At 41.7% G+C, this 14,816-nt stretch overlaps 1 protein-coding gene and 1 long non-coding RNA gene across 2 annotated transcripts; both read right to left on the minus strand.

Annotated features, from left to right (window-relative positions):
• Positions 1–6,545: 6,545 nt before the first annotated feature.
• Positions 6,546–12,308, minus strand: LOC127140877 (uncharacterized). The gene is made up of 3 exons (XR_007811374.1): positions 12,244–12,308; positions 10,792–10,964; positions 6,546–9,888 (listed from the first exon to the last, which is right to left on the minus strand). It is a non-coding gene; the product is annotated as an uncharacterized LOC127140877 (long non-coding RNA).
• Positions 12,309–12,604: 296 nt separating this feature from the next.
• On the minus strand, positions 12,605–14,750 carry LOC108874324 (collagen alpha-1(XII) chain). The gene is made up of 7 exons (XM_018662749.2): positions 14,556–14,750; positions 14,399–14,452; positions 14,053–14,124; positions 13,936–13,971; positions 13,467–13,533; positions 13,127–13,311; positions 12,605–12,757 (listed from the first exon to the last, which is right to left on the minus strand). The coding sequence occupies exons 2-7, from the start codon at positions 14,399–14,401 to the stop codon at positions 12,605–12,607; spliced, it is 516 nt and encodes a 171-aa protein (XP_018518265.1). The 5' UTR covers positions 14,402–14,452; positions 14,556–14,750.
• Between the last annotated feature and the right edge of the window lie 66 nt (positions 14,751–14,816).

The raw sequence follows: 14,816 nt of genomic DNA on the forward strand, positions 1-14,816 counted from the left end.
AACCTCTGGTTAAAAACCGTAACCCTAACCCTAATCTCTGGTTAAAAAATGTAACCCTAATCCTAACCTCTGGTTAAAAAACGTAACCCTAACCCTAACCCTAACCTCTGGTTAAAAACCCTAACCCTAACCCTAACCTCTGGTTAAAAACCATAACCCTAACCCTAACTTCTGGTTAAAGAACGTAACCCTAACCCTAACCTCTGGTTAAAAAATGTAACCCTAACCCTAACTTCTGTTAAAAACCGTAACCCTAACCCTAACCTCTGGTTAAAAAATGTAACCCTAACCCTAACCCTAACCTCTGGTTAAAAACCGTAACCCTAACCTCTGGTTGAAAACCGTAACCCTAACCCTAACCTCTGGTTAAAAAATGTAACCCTAACCCTAACCCTAATCTCTGGTTAAAAACCGTAACCCTAACCCTAACCTCTGGTTAAAAACCATAACCCTAACCCTAATCTCTGGTTAAAAAACGTAACCCTAACCCTAACCTCTGGTTAAAAAATGTAACCCTAACCCTAACCTAACTTCTGGTTAAAAACCGTAACCCTAACCCTAACCTCTGGTTAAAAACCGTAACCCTAACCCTAACCTCTGGTTAAAAAATGTAACCCTAACCCTAACCCTAATCTCTGGTTAAAAACCGTAACCCTAACCCTAACCTCTGGTTAAAAAATGTAACCGTAACCTCTGGTTAAAAACCGTAACCCTAACCCTAATCTCTGGTTAAAAAACGTAACCCTAACCTCTGGTTAAAAACCGTAACCCTAACCTCTGTTAAAAACCATAACCCTAACCTCTGGTTAAAAACCGTAACCCTAACCCTAACCTCTGGTTAAAAACCGTAACCCTAACCCTAATCTCTGGTTAAAAAACGTAACCCTAACCTCTGGTTAAAAACCGTAACCCTAACCCTAACCTCTGGCTGAAAGCTGTAACTCTAGCCCTATAGCCAATTCATTACATCATTCTCATAAAGTTTAGTAACTATCAGTTTGTAACTTTGGTTAATAATTAATTTAATAATTATGATCATAATTACTATCAATAGTTAGTAATAGTTGAAGGATTTTGAGTTCTGCAGCAGAGAGGTTAGCAATATTCACTTTCATACAATATTTAACAGACCAGCAAAATATTCAGTGATCACAAGAATTTATTTGAACAAATACAAATCTATGTGTATATTACACATATATATACAAATACCAAAACGAAAAACCAAACACAAAATCTAACCAAACCTACAAACACTGTGTAGAGGTGTGTGTGTGAATGTGTGTATGTGTTTGTGGAAAACAAAGGTAAGATGGCTGCTCTAAGATTGTTCCTTTGTGTTAAACCACAAGATGGCCGAATCAGTAGATGGCCTCCAGGACCGACTTCATCATGTGTGGGGGAGATTAACAAGGGAGTGTTTGAGTGTATGAACACGCTAACATGAATCAGTAACCTGACTGTAAACATACACAACAACACACTGGCAAAGTTGCGTCCTATGCTTTCGACAGATTGTGATATACAAGGTAAGGTAAAGTAAGTCCAGGTGTGTTAGTCCATGGGAAAAACAAAATGCCTTTTGGTGCGCTGCTTTGTCAAGTCCTGTTGCTGCTGTCCTGGTCCATTCAACTGTTGTTCTGGCTGAGTGGCTTCAGTGTTGTTGAGGAGATCAGTTCCTTTGTTCTCTTGCAAAGTTAGTTACTCTGCAGGATGCGAAGAACAGCTGAGACGTCTGTGGAACAAAAGGAGGCAATTAGTCTCTTATTTTTATTTTTTGATGCTTTATTACACTATTATATTTAATTTAATTTCTAATTGTATTATGACTTTTATGACACTGTGACATTTTTTTGACATTTCTGATGCCTTACTTTACTGTGCCATTTTTGACCTCATAATAAACAGTGACAGTTTTGATGCCTTACCATCCTGTCATTTCTATGCCATTTTCTATGGCTGTGGCATTGTTTGACTTCTCTGATCACATGCAATACTGCCATTTTTTAAATTTTATTTTGGGTGCTTTATTACACGATGACCTTACCTTATTGTACATTATGATGCCTTACTAAACTGTCCATTAGATGGCGGTTTTGATCAAATACTGCACTGTGACATTTCTTAAAAACATTTTTGATACTTCACTCTACTATGACATTTTTATGACATTTTTGATGCCTTGCTTTTTATGTGACATTTTTACTTCTATTTTGGATTACTATTACTTCTGCACTGCTTTTATATTACAGATTATTTTTACTGTTACCTCAAATATTAGATTATTTTTTTACCATTTTAGTTATTACATATTTCTTCTAAATTTACAGATAACTTTCACTGTTGCAATAACAGAGACAACACAGACAACTCTGACTATTACATCTTATTTCTGATATTGCTAATTACTTTCCTATTACTTCTATGCAGATTACTAATATATTATTTTTATATTGCAGATTACTTTCATCATTACACTTTTCTGATCTCCTAAATACTGAACATAAACAGTTTAATGTCAGTGCTCTGTGTTGGACAGTTGATGTAAATCTGTTGGTGAATTACCTGGAGGCCTCTGTCCTGGTCTCAAAGAACTTCTTCATTGCACGAAGACTCTCTGTGATTGTGGATGGTGTCCGTGATTAAGGACAATGTCTCTGCAATCGTGGACGAAGTCATCAAATCAGGAAACTCCGTCACTGCGACTTTTGATTGGTCTCTGCGATAATGAACAGTGTCTCTGATCGTGGACGATGTCTCTCTGATCACAGATGATGTCTCAGTGATGTCATGGACGAAGTGGTGACACCTGGAGGAAATCAAAGAGAAACATACAAAGGACAATGATCAATGCACTACTACCTATTCCACATCAACAGTTTAACCATGAAAACACTGTCTGTTGATATGACAAAACTATTTAATTATAAGTTGTTCAGTTTTCAGTTATTTCACAGAAATTATTAATCAGTTACCATCATATGTAATACTACACTCAGTTAATACTAAGGTGTAAACTGAGATTTACACTGAATCAAAAGACTGAAAGCTCTTTCTTACATTAATAACTCAGCTCATTAACCGTTATTTTTTCACATGGAGAAATGTTGAGGACACACACCTCTTTTGTCTGTGAGGTGAGAGCTGGTGTTTCCGTCCAGGCTGCAGCAGCTCAACACGAAGACCTGGACAACACAAGAACAACGCTTGAAAATCTAATAAACTAAATAATAAGAATATTTATTAAAAACAGTTCATCACTGAAACGCAAAAGCAGAGTGAGACAAACACACCTGTCCTTGCAGCGCTGCTTCAGGAGCCGCCCCCGAATTCATGGACGCGCATCTCCATGGAAACCAACACCAACAGCCGGCCGGGGAGGAAAATAGCGGATTCGAGCGCGTCCGCTTTTTCACAACTGAAGCAAAACAAACGTGATATAAAGCATCAACAAAGGAACGACACACACACACACACACACACACACAGCAGCCGCAACATAACGGAGTAAAAACTACCAACAGTTGTTTGTTTAAATTGTTATTACAGAGCTACCGCAGGCCCGTAGATGTGTTGCTAAGCTAACAGGGAAGGTTTCCCAGAGCTAGCACAGCAGCCGCAGACAGCGATACTCACAACTCTCTTCCTAGCCAAACTAACGACAACAAGCAGGATATAACAACACTGACGACGTCTTTCTTTTAAAAAGTCTCTGATCTGAAGCGTTAGCGCCAGATTTGCCGTTTGCACCAGTGTCTTTGCTATGCTAATCCTACCTTTGACTCAAAACTGTTCTCAATCAAGTCTCAAGTCCTCACAAATAAATGACTGATCACTGATATACACAACATGGGATCAGTGTGGCCATGGACAGATCACTACACGGAGCCTTCACCTCAAAATATACCGGAAATAGACAAAAAAGACTTTCTCGTAAAACAACAAAATGAGGGTAAACTCAAGAAATGTACAATCTAAACTGTACACACACGAACAGACACCATGCGATGCAAAAGGACTACAAGAAGACACAAAGCTGACCAGAAATAGATGTAAAACAAACAAGTCGAGATGCTACATGATGCAAAAAGACCATAAAGACCCAAAGCTTCTAAATAGAAACAGAAACCTGAGAAGTAGAACGATGCAAAGCTACTTCAACACGTTAAAAGAGGCTAAAAACGGAGATGCAAAATGACCAGAGATCACAACAAGCCTGAAAACAGAACAGATTTAAAATGAACTGCAATCAGATGCCACAAGGTTACCACTGGGTTACAATCCATACGGCCCACAACTCATGTCCGTTAGACACACAAACACACTCTTACCTAGGCAATAAAAAAGACTGACAATGGAGAAAATGTCACTAAAGGAACAGGCTAGCGCGAAAGCTCAAGTTAAAGCTAATATGCTAAGACTAATGCTAGCGCTCGACGCTAATTAGTTAGCTAGTTAGCCTTACCTTCGCCGCAGGAGTGATCAGTATCCAGCCTCAGAAAGCTTGTTTAGCGTCCAGACTTGTTCGGTAATGAAATTTCTCACAGTGTAAGAAAACGAAGCGACTAATCTACGACTCAGACGCTGGTTTTAATCCGTATTTTCCACTCGTTTTTTCCGCCTTTGTTTCTCCACCGCTCCGCTCTGTTCCGCGTCCGTCACGTTCAATGACGACAGACGCCGGGAGACAAACGCTGATTGGTCGACTGACTCTGCTCCGCCTAGCAACCGCTTCTGATTGGTCGAAGATGAGTTTTTTTTTTCATGCTTTTCCGCTACTCGCTCATTCTTACCGGAAAAGAAATGTTAAACAGTGGTTTTGAGGGAAGTGCAGAGCAGAACCACTAAATTTAGTTATAACCTGGCGGCAATTGACAAATAACTTAATGTAGAAGATAATCAAATTACATATGTGAACTGTTTGGATTCAGAATACCAACTACACAGTGTATTAATCACTAAAATAAGTATTAATAAGTAAAATCCAAACTTACCACAAAAGGTTAAAGAATTTCTGCAACGCAGCAGGTGAAGAATAATCCAACTGAAAAAATCTGCTTTTAAACATAATACTGTTATAGTGTAAAATAACAGCAATTTATAACTTAGTCTCTTAGTCTTGTTGGAATAAAAAGGGAATATTAGACCTGTAGCAGGAACTTTTATCTGGGAAACACTTTGGAGCCATGAATTCATGCACTTAAATTATTTAAATTAATTCTTAAATTTAATCAGGTGAACCCTGCAGAACCAGTAAACCAACACTCCTCTCTCTTCACAGATGTAGGATTTAAAGAAAACTCAGAGTACAGATGTCATGCTGAGGCCAGCGGGTATTTGTCATTTTTCCTCTCTGATAATCTAAACTGTCTTTGTGGGATCATTGCCCTGTGAGTGGTAGCTACAGATGAGTCACACTCGAGTAGAGATGAACTCACGCCGATGATGAGGTGTTTCCATGGCAGAGATCTGATGTTTACAGCTTATAGATGATTAGTGCGTCTCACTCGTGTGCTCAGCTATTAGGCTTTATGTTTGTGGCAGTGATTCAGGGGGAAAAATATCTGTGGAGAAAATAGTCGTGAGCAAATCAGGCCAGTGGAGTTAGCTAATTCTGCACAGCTCTTGAGTCCAGGGTCATTAAAAAAACGTAAGTATTCAGAGAGGTTCGGGAGAAAAGGCACTTTAAGACACTTTCTGAGAACTGTATTTATGCCTGAGTGTCCAAGTTTCCACTGCAGGATGGAGGTGTTTCCCTCAGAGAAATAAAACAGTGCAGATGAGCAAATAATCCAAATAATCCTGGTCTGACTGCTGATAAAACCTTTACTTAAACCTTTATTTATCCAGGATCTCTCTGCACCCTTCAACATTACATTTGGTCACTAATTTGAATGTAAAGGGGCACTCGATCTGACCAAGTGCCTCTCTGATTGGCCTTGATGGGTCTCTAGTCAGTTCGAGTGCCTCAGTGTCCCTCTAGTTGGCCTTAGTGTCTGTCTGACTCGGCCAGATTCCTCCAAGTGCTTAACTACAGTGCTGTTACTGTCCAGTGTTCCAGTGATCGGCCAAAAGTTCTTTTTAAATCCACCTCAAGTCAGTTAAAATGCCACCCAAGTCGATTCAAGTGCAGCCCATGTCAGTTCAAGTGCCCCTCTGATGAACCTGTACTTTCTTGGTGGGTCTAATGTGCCTCAAGTGCCCCAGTCTGTACAAGTGCCCCCCTATTTGGTTCAAGTGCTTCTCTTCTTAGAGTGCTTCTGTTTTCAGCCCAAGTGTAAATCCAGTTGGTCCAAGTGCCCCACAGGTGTGTTTAATAGTCACCATAATTGCCCCTTTTAAAAGTCTGAGTGCCCCCAAGTGCCCCTTCAGTTAGCTTGAAAGCCCCTTTAGTTAACCAGACTGCCCTTGTGGTCAGCCTAAATGCTCCTATAGTCAAACACAATGCCCATCTAGTCAGTCCAAGTCCCCCTCAACTGCCCCTCTAGTCAAAAACAAACCTCTAGTTTGAGATCGATGACCGAGACTCAAAAACCACACCGATGTAAATTTTCAGTAGTTTTATTGAAAAATGCCTCTTCTGTTTTCAGAAATAAATAAGAAAATAAGGCTGTGGAATTCACAATCTGCAGTTAAAACATGAAGCAGCAACACCATGTCCATAGTCTTGCTCACAGGTTTCGACTGCATTCGATACTGAGAAAATGACAAGAATGACAACAACTATATTCTGGTTAAAACAAAATGAAATGTAACAAAAAAAAAAAAAACATACTAAATATACACCACAGACATGCAATTCCACCTTTGGTAAAATTAGCTGTGACGGAATAAAGGAAAACTGATAAATATTAAGTCTAGAGATACAAAATGAAAGCGGTGTTTAACTGCCATAATGAAACTGACGACACTGAATGAGAAGGATTATATTTAACATACTGGATGAACTGTGACAGAAAAAGAAATCATTTCTTATCTGATGTCTCGACACTGTGAACAGACATTTTCATTCCTCCACTACCATCACTAGCTTTGTTACAATGAGTGCACTGTTCAACACTGCTAGTTCATACAAACTCAATGCAAATATGTTACAAGCAAAAAGACACAAGTGGAAAAAGAAAAGCTCACAGGTTTTTTTTCATGGATTCGTAACTTTTTTCTTCCGTTTTTGAAAATTTTGCCTCTCGGTCGCTCCCTCCCTCCCTCCCTCCGTCCAAACCCTTCACCTGCCGCTAAAATGAATATTCACATACGTTTTAAGGCATTAAAGGTTTATTTTTCCAATAAAGTCGAGGTGTCAAACCCCGTTTTTTTTCTGTGTATAATGTGCATAATCCCAACAACAAACACAGGTTGAACAAGAAAAAAAAAGAAAAGGAGAAGGTGGTGTGTCTTAAGATGTTAGCCTGTTGGATGCCTTTCTTGATAGTGATCTCTTTCGACGCTGGTTTTGCGACACCTCATCCTCCTCGGGGACTGGGGCTACTCGGCTGTTGGGTTCAGGAGGGTATTGGCCTGCTCGGAGATAGCGTTTGGGCCCAATTGAGCACAAGTTTTTTTTCTCATCATGCACAAAAAGAACGGGTTGAAGTTTAGTTTTCTGTCAGACTGCTAATTAAAGCACTGATGCGGATACAGGGGCACGTCCACAGTGTTTCTGAGTTTCTTGTTTGATACAGAACAATTTATTCCTGTTTTTAGCTCAGTACTTTGTGAAAGTTGTAAAACCTACGATAAAGTAACTGAGCTAACAGCGTGAATTATCTTCAAAATCAGCTGAGGAGACACTGAATCAGAGAGAACGAGGAGGTTGGGTTAACAAATATTTTAAGGGGTCTCAAAGTACAAGTGTGTTTTATCTGTTACTGTCTTGTCTGAAATGTGTAGTTATGAACTGTTTGTATTTTACATCCATGCATTATGCGTTTATGTAAGTATGTTCTATCTGTATATAAGACAACTTTCCTTCTGGACAATAAAGCTGATCTTATTTGATCAACTTGTTGCAGCAGTTTTGTGTGAGTTCAAACTAGAGCTGAGATGATTCAATGAAAATTAATCAGCTGCAATTTTGATAAGTTTTGAGTTATCTTTTCAAAAATGCCAAATATTCTCGTTCCAGCTTCTGTTTGATCGAACATTTTATAAAACTAAAAAGATCATAAAAGTAGCTCCAGTTCAACACAGAGTCGGAGTTATAGCCTCTTGTTGTGGTGGAGCGATGGAAATTGATGATTTATAACAACACTGTCATGTATGTTACTGTTGGATTAAAGGACAGTTTGTAGCAGGAAGTGAGGTGTAAAGGTTAACAGGTTCCAACAGTTCTCTTAATGTGTGAAGTATTTAACATCACAAACAGTTGAGTTCAATGTCAGTGTCAGGTTGTTTCTACACACTGTGACTGTGAGACAGTTTCTGTCTTTGAAAGAATCTGGTTTAATTTAGTCCAGCTGATCATAAACTTTGAACAAATAGATTCACTGTTTGATAAACTGGAGCCTCCTTGAATTTCACTCTCGACACCACAGGATTCATTCAGTGGCTGTTCTGGAGCTCTCAGTCGTGTCACATGATCTTCACCAGCGGATGTAGTTTTCCCAGTTCAAATTTCCACTTTAAAGGACCAACATGAGTGAGCAGTATGGAAACATGCTCTGAAAAGAGGACATTTTACAGCAGGCAAACTTCATCTGCTGATGAAGATCATGTGATATGACTGAAAGCTCCAGAACAGCTATTGAATGTACCCTGTGATGACAATTTCCATTCTCTCCCTGGACTTAAGATGGACTTTGATTGGCTGAGATGAATCAGCAACCAATCAGCTGTCAGACTGAGTCAGTGTGGACACGCCCCCGGAGACCACCTCAGTGCTGGGATCTTTTCCCTTTGGTGTCAGAAGCTCAGGTGTTTGTTCAGGTGACTTCTTCACTGTCATTTCTCCACAACTCACTCATTTACAAAATAAAACAACAAAACATTTCTACATTTAAATCAAGTACGAGTTCGTCTACCACCAGCCTGGAGACACTCCTTTGGGATTGCATTGTTAGTATTTCATCACATACAGAAACGGTTGAAGTGGTTTTGGGGAGAAAAGTAAAATAAAACAAAAAAAGGTAAAAGCTTAGATTCTTTGGTTTTTTTTGTACATGAAGTGGCAAATCTAAACTTCCAGGGTCACATGTGCAGAAGTGATTCAGTATGGCCCTGAGCAGTTTAAAACAGCTACAAACACATGGGCAGGAAAATTTTAAAAAAGAAAAAAAAGAGGCGTTTTGTTGGCATTCAGCAAGCAGCAGGTTGTTGTTTGCAAGGCACAAGCTTTAATACTACAGATGTTAAAAACTAAATTTAGTGGACTCCGGTTCAAACATCATTTACAAGGCACAAATTAGTTTATTTACACGTCACCTCGAGAGAAATGCTGTTAACAGGGTTGTTGCTGCTGTTGTTGCTGGAGATGCTGCGGTGGTTGCACTCGTTTCTCTGTTACACATCCACCTGGGTTAGTATTTGTTTGGGGTTGTTTGTTGTTGTTGTTGTTTGGTGCATGCTCCTCCACTGAACACAAGGTTTCTTTGTCTGGTTCTTTGGCTTCAAGATGCAAACAGGCCACTAAACAGGTCGGTGCCATCACCGCTGCTGCTGGTGGTGTTTTGTTCTACGGGCTGTGAGTCGATGTTAGTACTGGTTCCCTCTTTGTTGGTGTGTTGTTTGTTAATGGTTTCCTTTGGCGGTTATCCTTTAAAACAGCTCTAGAGCGTGTGAGCAAATGTTTCAGTTACAGGACTTTGAGTTTCGTTTTTTTTTTTTTTTTTGCTTTTTTCAGGAAGTCAGCGAAAGCAGCACAGGCGGCATAGAAAGTTTACTATGGTGAACCTGAAACAGGCCAAAGAGGAGTGAAGGTGTCAGTCAGGTCAAAGCAGAACATTACGAGTTTCTTTGTAATGATTAGTGAATAAAAGTTACTGTAGTTTCTACACATGCATTAATCCTCTTACCAGGAGATTCACTCGTCCACCATCTCACCCAGAGTCAGACCATCAACACGTATATAAAGAAAGAATGAACACCTTCTGATCTATGTTGTAGAAGAAGCGATGGATGATGATTATTATGGGCAACGGTTCTGATGACTGATTTAATGTTTCAGTAATTTTTGAAAGAGAAAATTCACTGTTTTCAGCTCAGATATGAAGAAGTTTCCTTTGTGTCTTAATCACACAGTAAAGTGAAAATATTCCATGTTTGATGATGTTATCTCGGTCTTTAGAAAACTGTGACGAGCATCTTTCACCACTTTCTGATGTTTTATAAACCAAAGAGCTGATGAATCAATCAAGAAGACGTTATTCATGATTCATCGAGACTCTTACTGAGCTTTAAATTTCAGAGCCTGTGTGAGGGCTGACTGATGAGTTTGTGTCCTGTGGTGAAAGGAGATAAGTTTAAACAGCTCTCGTTACCTGGAGCTGTTGAACTCGTCTCCTTCTGCCTCAGTCTATAAACTTATCAATCAAGCATCGTATTTCACAGCCACAAATCAAACTGTAGAAGGTGAACATGGACAGATTTTAGCTTCAGAGATGTTGGAAGGTGTCGTTCTTTCTTCTCATCTGACTCTAGCTGAGACGGAGAACAAGAGGATTTCCCAAAATAAAGTTAATGTCATTTCAGTTTGAAGAGTTTCATCCCAAATGTAACCGTCTGTCGGCTGAGTGAGGGTTACAGTTACAGGAAGTTGTTTTATACTCGTCGTTCTGAGCAGCTCCTCTTACATACCTACGTATCCTTGCCCGTTGTAAAGGAATGCCGACACACTGAGAAGAGTCGCAGTATCCGGGAGGTCCAGGGGGCCCGCGGACTCCGGCGTATCCTGGACGTCCGGGGGGACCCGCGAGGTCCGGCAGAGCCTGCAGGGCCTGTAGGTCCTGTCCTGCTTTCTCCTGGTGGACCTGTTGGAAAAACACAGGAACCCGTTCAGGTCGGGGACACAATCCTGTATTTCACTGTACCAGTTTGTAACAGGACCCTCAATAAAGACCATGGAGTCAGGAGACGTGGAGTTTTGTCAACATTTGGCAACTCTTATCAGGAATAACTAAAAGATGAAACAATCCAACTGTTAACAAACGTCTTGTGTAATGAAGCGAGTTTACTGTGAAAACTGTTGATTCTCAGAAACACTGAAGCTCTGCATGTTTTTATGATCCTACTTGGAATTCAGCTTTGGATTGTTATTTCTGATTAATTCAGAGATTAATTAGGATTTATTACGCTGTAGTAAAACTGTCTCAGCTAAAACCTCCAGGCGGTGTTTCGTGATCTCTGAACCAAACAGATAATTATGGGCTCAGTGTCATCACCCGTGCTCCGGCTCCAGCTGGAAACATAATATATTAAAAAAAGAGCTGTTGTAACGGCTGCTGACAGTCTCGGGCACAACATTTGGAACATAAAAATGAAAGAACTAAACTATGAGTGGAAAAAAGAGAAGAGGCAGGATTTGCTGATCCTTTTTCCCTCCTCTGCGTGATGTCTAGACATGGACAAAGCCGGCTTGGAAAGTTTCCCTGTTGGTTCGTCTCCTCCTCGCTCGTCTCCCAGCATGTGTTGTGAATGAAGCTCTTCCACCGTGACTCACTGCTCTGTCCACTTCCCTCTGCTTCCACTGTTTCAACAACTTGACCTTGTTTGCTGCAGAGAAATGTTTTTTTTTCCTTCTTCCATTTGACAGGCTGGATTATCTCAGAGTGGTGAGGCTGTAGTCTGGGTCCTGGATTACTGCAGGACCGGGTACAGGTGTGATTAGTGGGGCGCTCGGAGGAGCTGGGCAGGATGACGACATGACTGTGGTTTGCAGCTGAGTGTGAGGTGGTGGGGATGAACCTCCAGGTCTCAGGCCATCAACCCTCCCCTGTGGTCACGAGCTCTGGACAGAGACTGGAGGAAGGAGATCGCAGATACAAGCGGCTGAAATGAGTTTCCTGTTTCCTCTGGACTCAGCCTGAGGAGCTCGGAGTAGAGCCGCTGCTCCTTCGCATCAAAAGGAGGTGGTTGAGGTGGTTTGAGTGTCCTAAGCACTTTTCCTTGGAGGTTTTTCCAGGCTCGTCTACCTGAGAGGAGACCCAGATCTCACCATCTGTCCTGGGAACACCTCAGGACTGTCTGGACCCGACGCTGAAGAAGAGGAAGAAAAAGGTTGGACGGGTTTAAAAAGAATCAGTGACGTACCTGCGGGCCCTCTCGGTCCTTTCTGTCCAACTCCTGACGTTCCTCGGTCGCCTTTCTCTCCGGAGGACCTGAGGGAAACACACCGAATCAGAGCCGAGGTCAAAGGTCGTAACGTCCCTGGAGTTACAGATTAACTGTTCTGTGAGAACTTTAAACAAACGGTGTGATCAGAGATGTCTAATCAATAAAAGTGCAGAGATACGTGTTCTGTTTTCTGGCTGCTGTTTAACCTGTGCAGAGAAAGTGTGAAGAACATGAAGACTAATTGTTGGGCCTATAAACACACTCTGTAGGTTTAGGATCACTGTGAAAACTAAGAGGACTGTGGAGCGAAACGAACACTTGAACTTAAGTCGCTGTTTCACTTCTCGTCCATTGTGCTGGAGAACGAAGCCAGAACAATGAGAAACATGTTGCAGAGCTGAGCCTTTCTGCTCTCAGTGTCAGATGATGTTTCTCTGCTCGAGCTCTCCAACATGTTTACTGCTGCCGGCAGGAGCCACTTATTCTGACTCTGTAAACACAGTAATGGTTTTCTAGTGGATCTACACCTCCTGTATGCTGAATGTGTGAGAGCTCCTTCTTTAAATAAGCCTCATTGTCTCGCATCATAAACGTTGCCGTCCTGATTTACCGCCTCTATTTCTTTTATATATAAAAGCAGAAAAATAAGTGGAAACTAAATGAGTAGAGGGAAACATTTTACTCAATCACCAGAAAATCAGAGCCTGTTAGCATCTGTGATGGTTTTGTGCTTTTTAAATAAACCTCTCTCCCTGTAGATAATCACTGTTGGGTTCGTTTGTGCGATAATTCTGGAGGTGATCAGAGGTTTGGTTTATTTTTCGGACTCCTCCTGTGCTGTGGATCGACGGGGTCGTACCTCTCTCTCCCTGCTGCCCAGGTAAACCTGGACTTCCGGGGAAGCCGTTCTTCCTGCGGCGCCGGGCTCTCCCGCGGGTCCCTGCCTGCCGGGAGGTCCGGGAGGCCCCGCTGGTCCCGGGCTGTTGCTGCGGTACATGCCGTTGGGGATCTGGTTCAGTAACGTGTTGACTCGAGTCATTTGTGCTGCAGCAGGCGGGCGCGGAGGAAAAAGGAAACATCAAAACAAACCCAAACAGCGAGTGGCAGACTTACTGTATCATGACAGACGAGAGGCAGGTCCGAGTCTGGCTCTGAGCAGACGCAGAGCCGTTTCCAAATGGAAAAACTGGACTACTTACCGCTTACTAGCTGCTCGCAAACTTGTCTGGCAATGGATCGCATCATGTTCTGAGGAGCGAAGTCGCCCTGGGTTCAGAGAAGAAGGATTTCAGTTGAAAATACGTGAAGGATTTTAAACCAAACCTCACGTCGCCTGAGGTTTATTAAAATGTTTTTCTCACTTAATGTTTCTCTGAAGGTTTGTGGTTTGAATCCCTGTTTGCTCTCTGTTCTCTGTCTTCACTTTAATGTCTATGTGTATTCAGATCCTGAGAACTGCATTTCCCATGAGCACCTGCATGAACAATCACAGACGTGCTCTGTCTGATGTCGTTCTAATCCTCTGAAGACGTATATGAATCTCCACATCTGTCTTGTTTCTAGTTTTTGAAACAGGAAACTGAACGGCTGTCACATTTTCTTCAAATAACTGATCTGAGATTTGAAGTTTCTGAGCTTCTAAGACGTTAGAAACATTCATGTACTCACTCTCTCTCCCTTGTCTCCCTTGGGGCCGACAGCTCCCTGAAAACAGAAACACAAACCTGGTTAAACTGTTGAAACTCAGAGATGAAGCTGAGGAGACGTGACAGCGAGGACACTCACAGGAGGACCATTGTCTCCGGACTTTCCTGGCTGTCCTGCAGGGCCTGGAATTCCAGGAGATCCTGGAGGTCCCTGCAGAGGAAACGGAGAGAAACCAGTGAAAGACGAACGTTTGGATGTGATCATCAGAAGTTCTCCAGAAATATTCCACAGATGAATCACAGGAAAGGATTAAATAAAAAACTTTCAGATCTTCATTGTGATCAGAAAATTCAGAATCAATCATCGTCAGCTCGTTAAATCTGGGAGGAGAAAATAAAATAAACTGACGCCTTCCTCGAGGAAGACACGTGAAGGCTCAGTTGTTTCGGCTGAGTTTAGGTGTGTCAAACCCTTAAAGTCTTACCATGGGCCCTGCAGGGCCTCTGGGTCCAGCCGGTCCTTCTTTTCCTTGAGGACCCTGAATGAAACGATCGTGACTTTGAAAAGCTGAACTCGTCCTGTTCATGTTTGAAGAATTCAAAGAGCATGTTTGCCATTAAAACCAGCCTGTCTGCACTCACCCTCACTCCAGCTGGTCCGATCGGGCCGACAGGACCGGGAGGACCAGGTGAGCCCTGAAAACACACAACAACAGCTCCAATCAAAAACTCTACCCTGTTTTAACTAAAAGGACACCTTCGCTCCGGCCGACTCAGACCGGTTTGTTTCAGCGTGTCGAACAGTAAATCTCCTTTTCTTTACTCATTTGCTCAGAAACCCTGCTCTCTGTTTTTATTGTCAGTCCTCTCTGCTCTTTGATGCCTTGGCATAAGATTTACAGG

The sequence above is a fragment of the Lates calcarifer genome, unplaced genomic scaffold, assembly GCF_001640805.2.
Source record: "Lates calcarifer isolate ASB-BC8 unplaced genomic scaffold, TLL_Latcal_v3 _unitig_5294_quiver_1356, whole genome shotgun sequence".
Lineage (NCBI taxonomy): Eukaryota > Metazoa > Chordata > Actinopteri > Centropomidae > Lates > Lates calcarifer.

Excerpts from the sequence above, each read along its gene's own strand:
- LOC108874324 (XM_018662749.2), bottom strand. Across the intron at positions 13,972-14,052 it reads CCGGAGACAATGGTCCTCCT|GGAGCTGTCGGCCCCAAGGG; the intron begins GTGAGTGTCCTC and ends TTCTGTTTTCAG. Across the intron at positions 13,534-13,935 it reads AGGGAGACAAGGGAGAGAGA|GGCGACTTCGCTCCTCAGAA; the intron begins GTGAGTACATGA and ends CTCTGAACCCAG.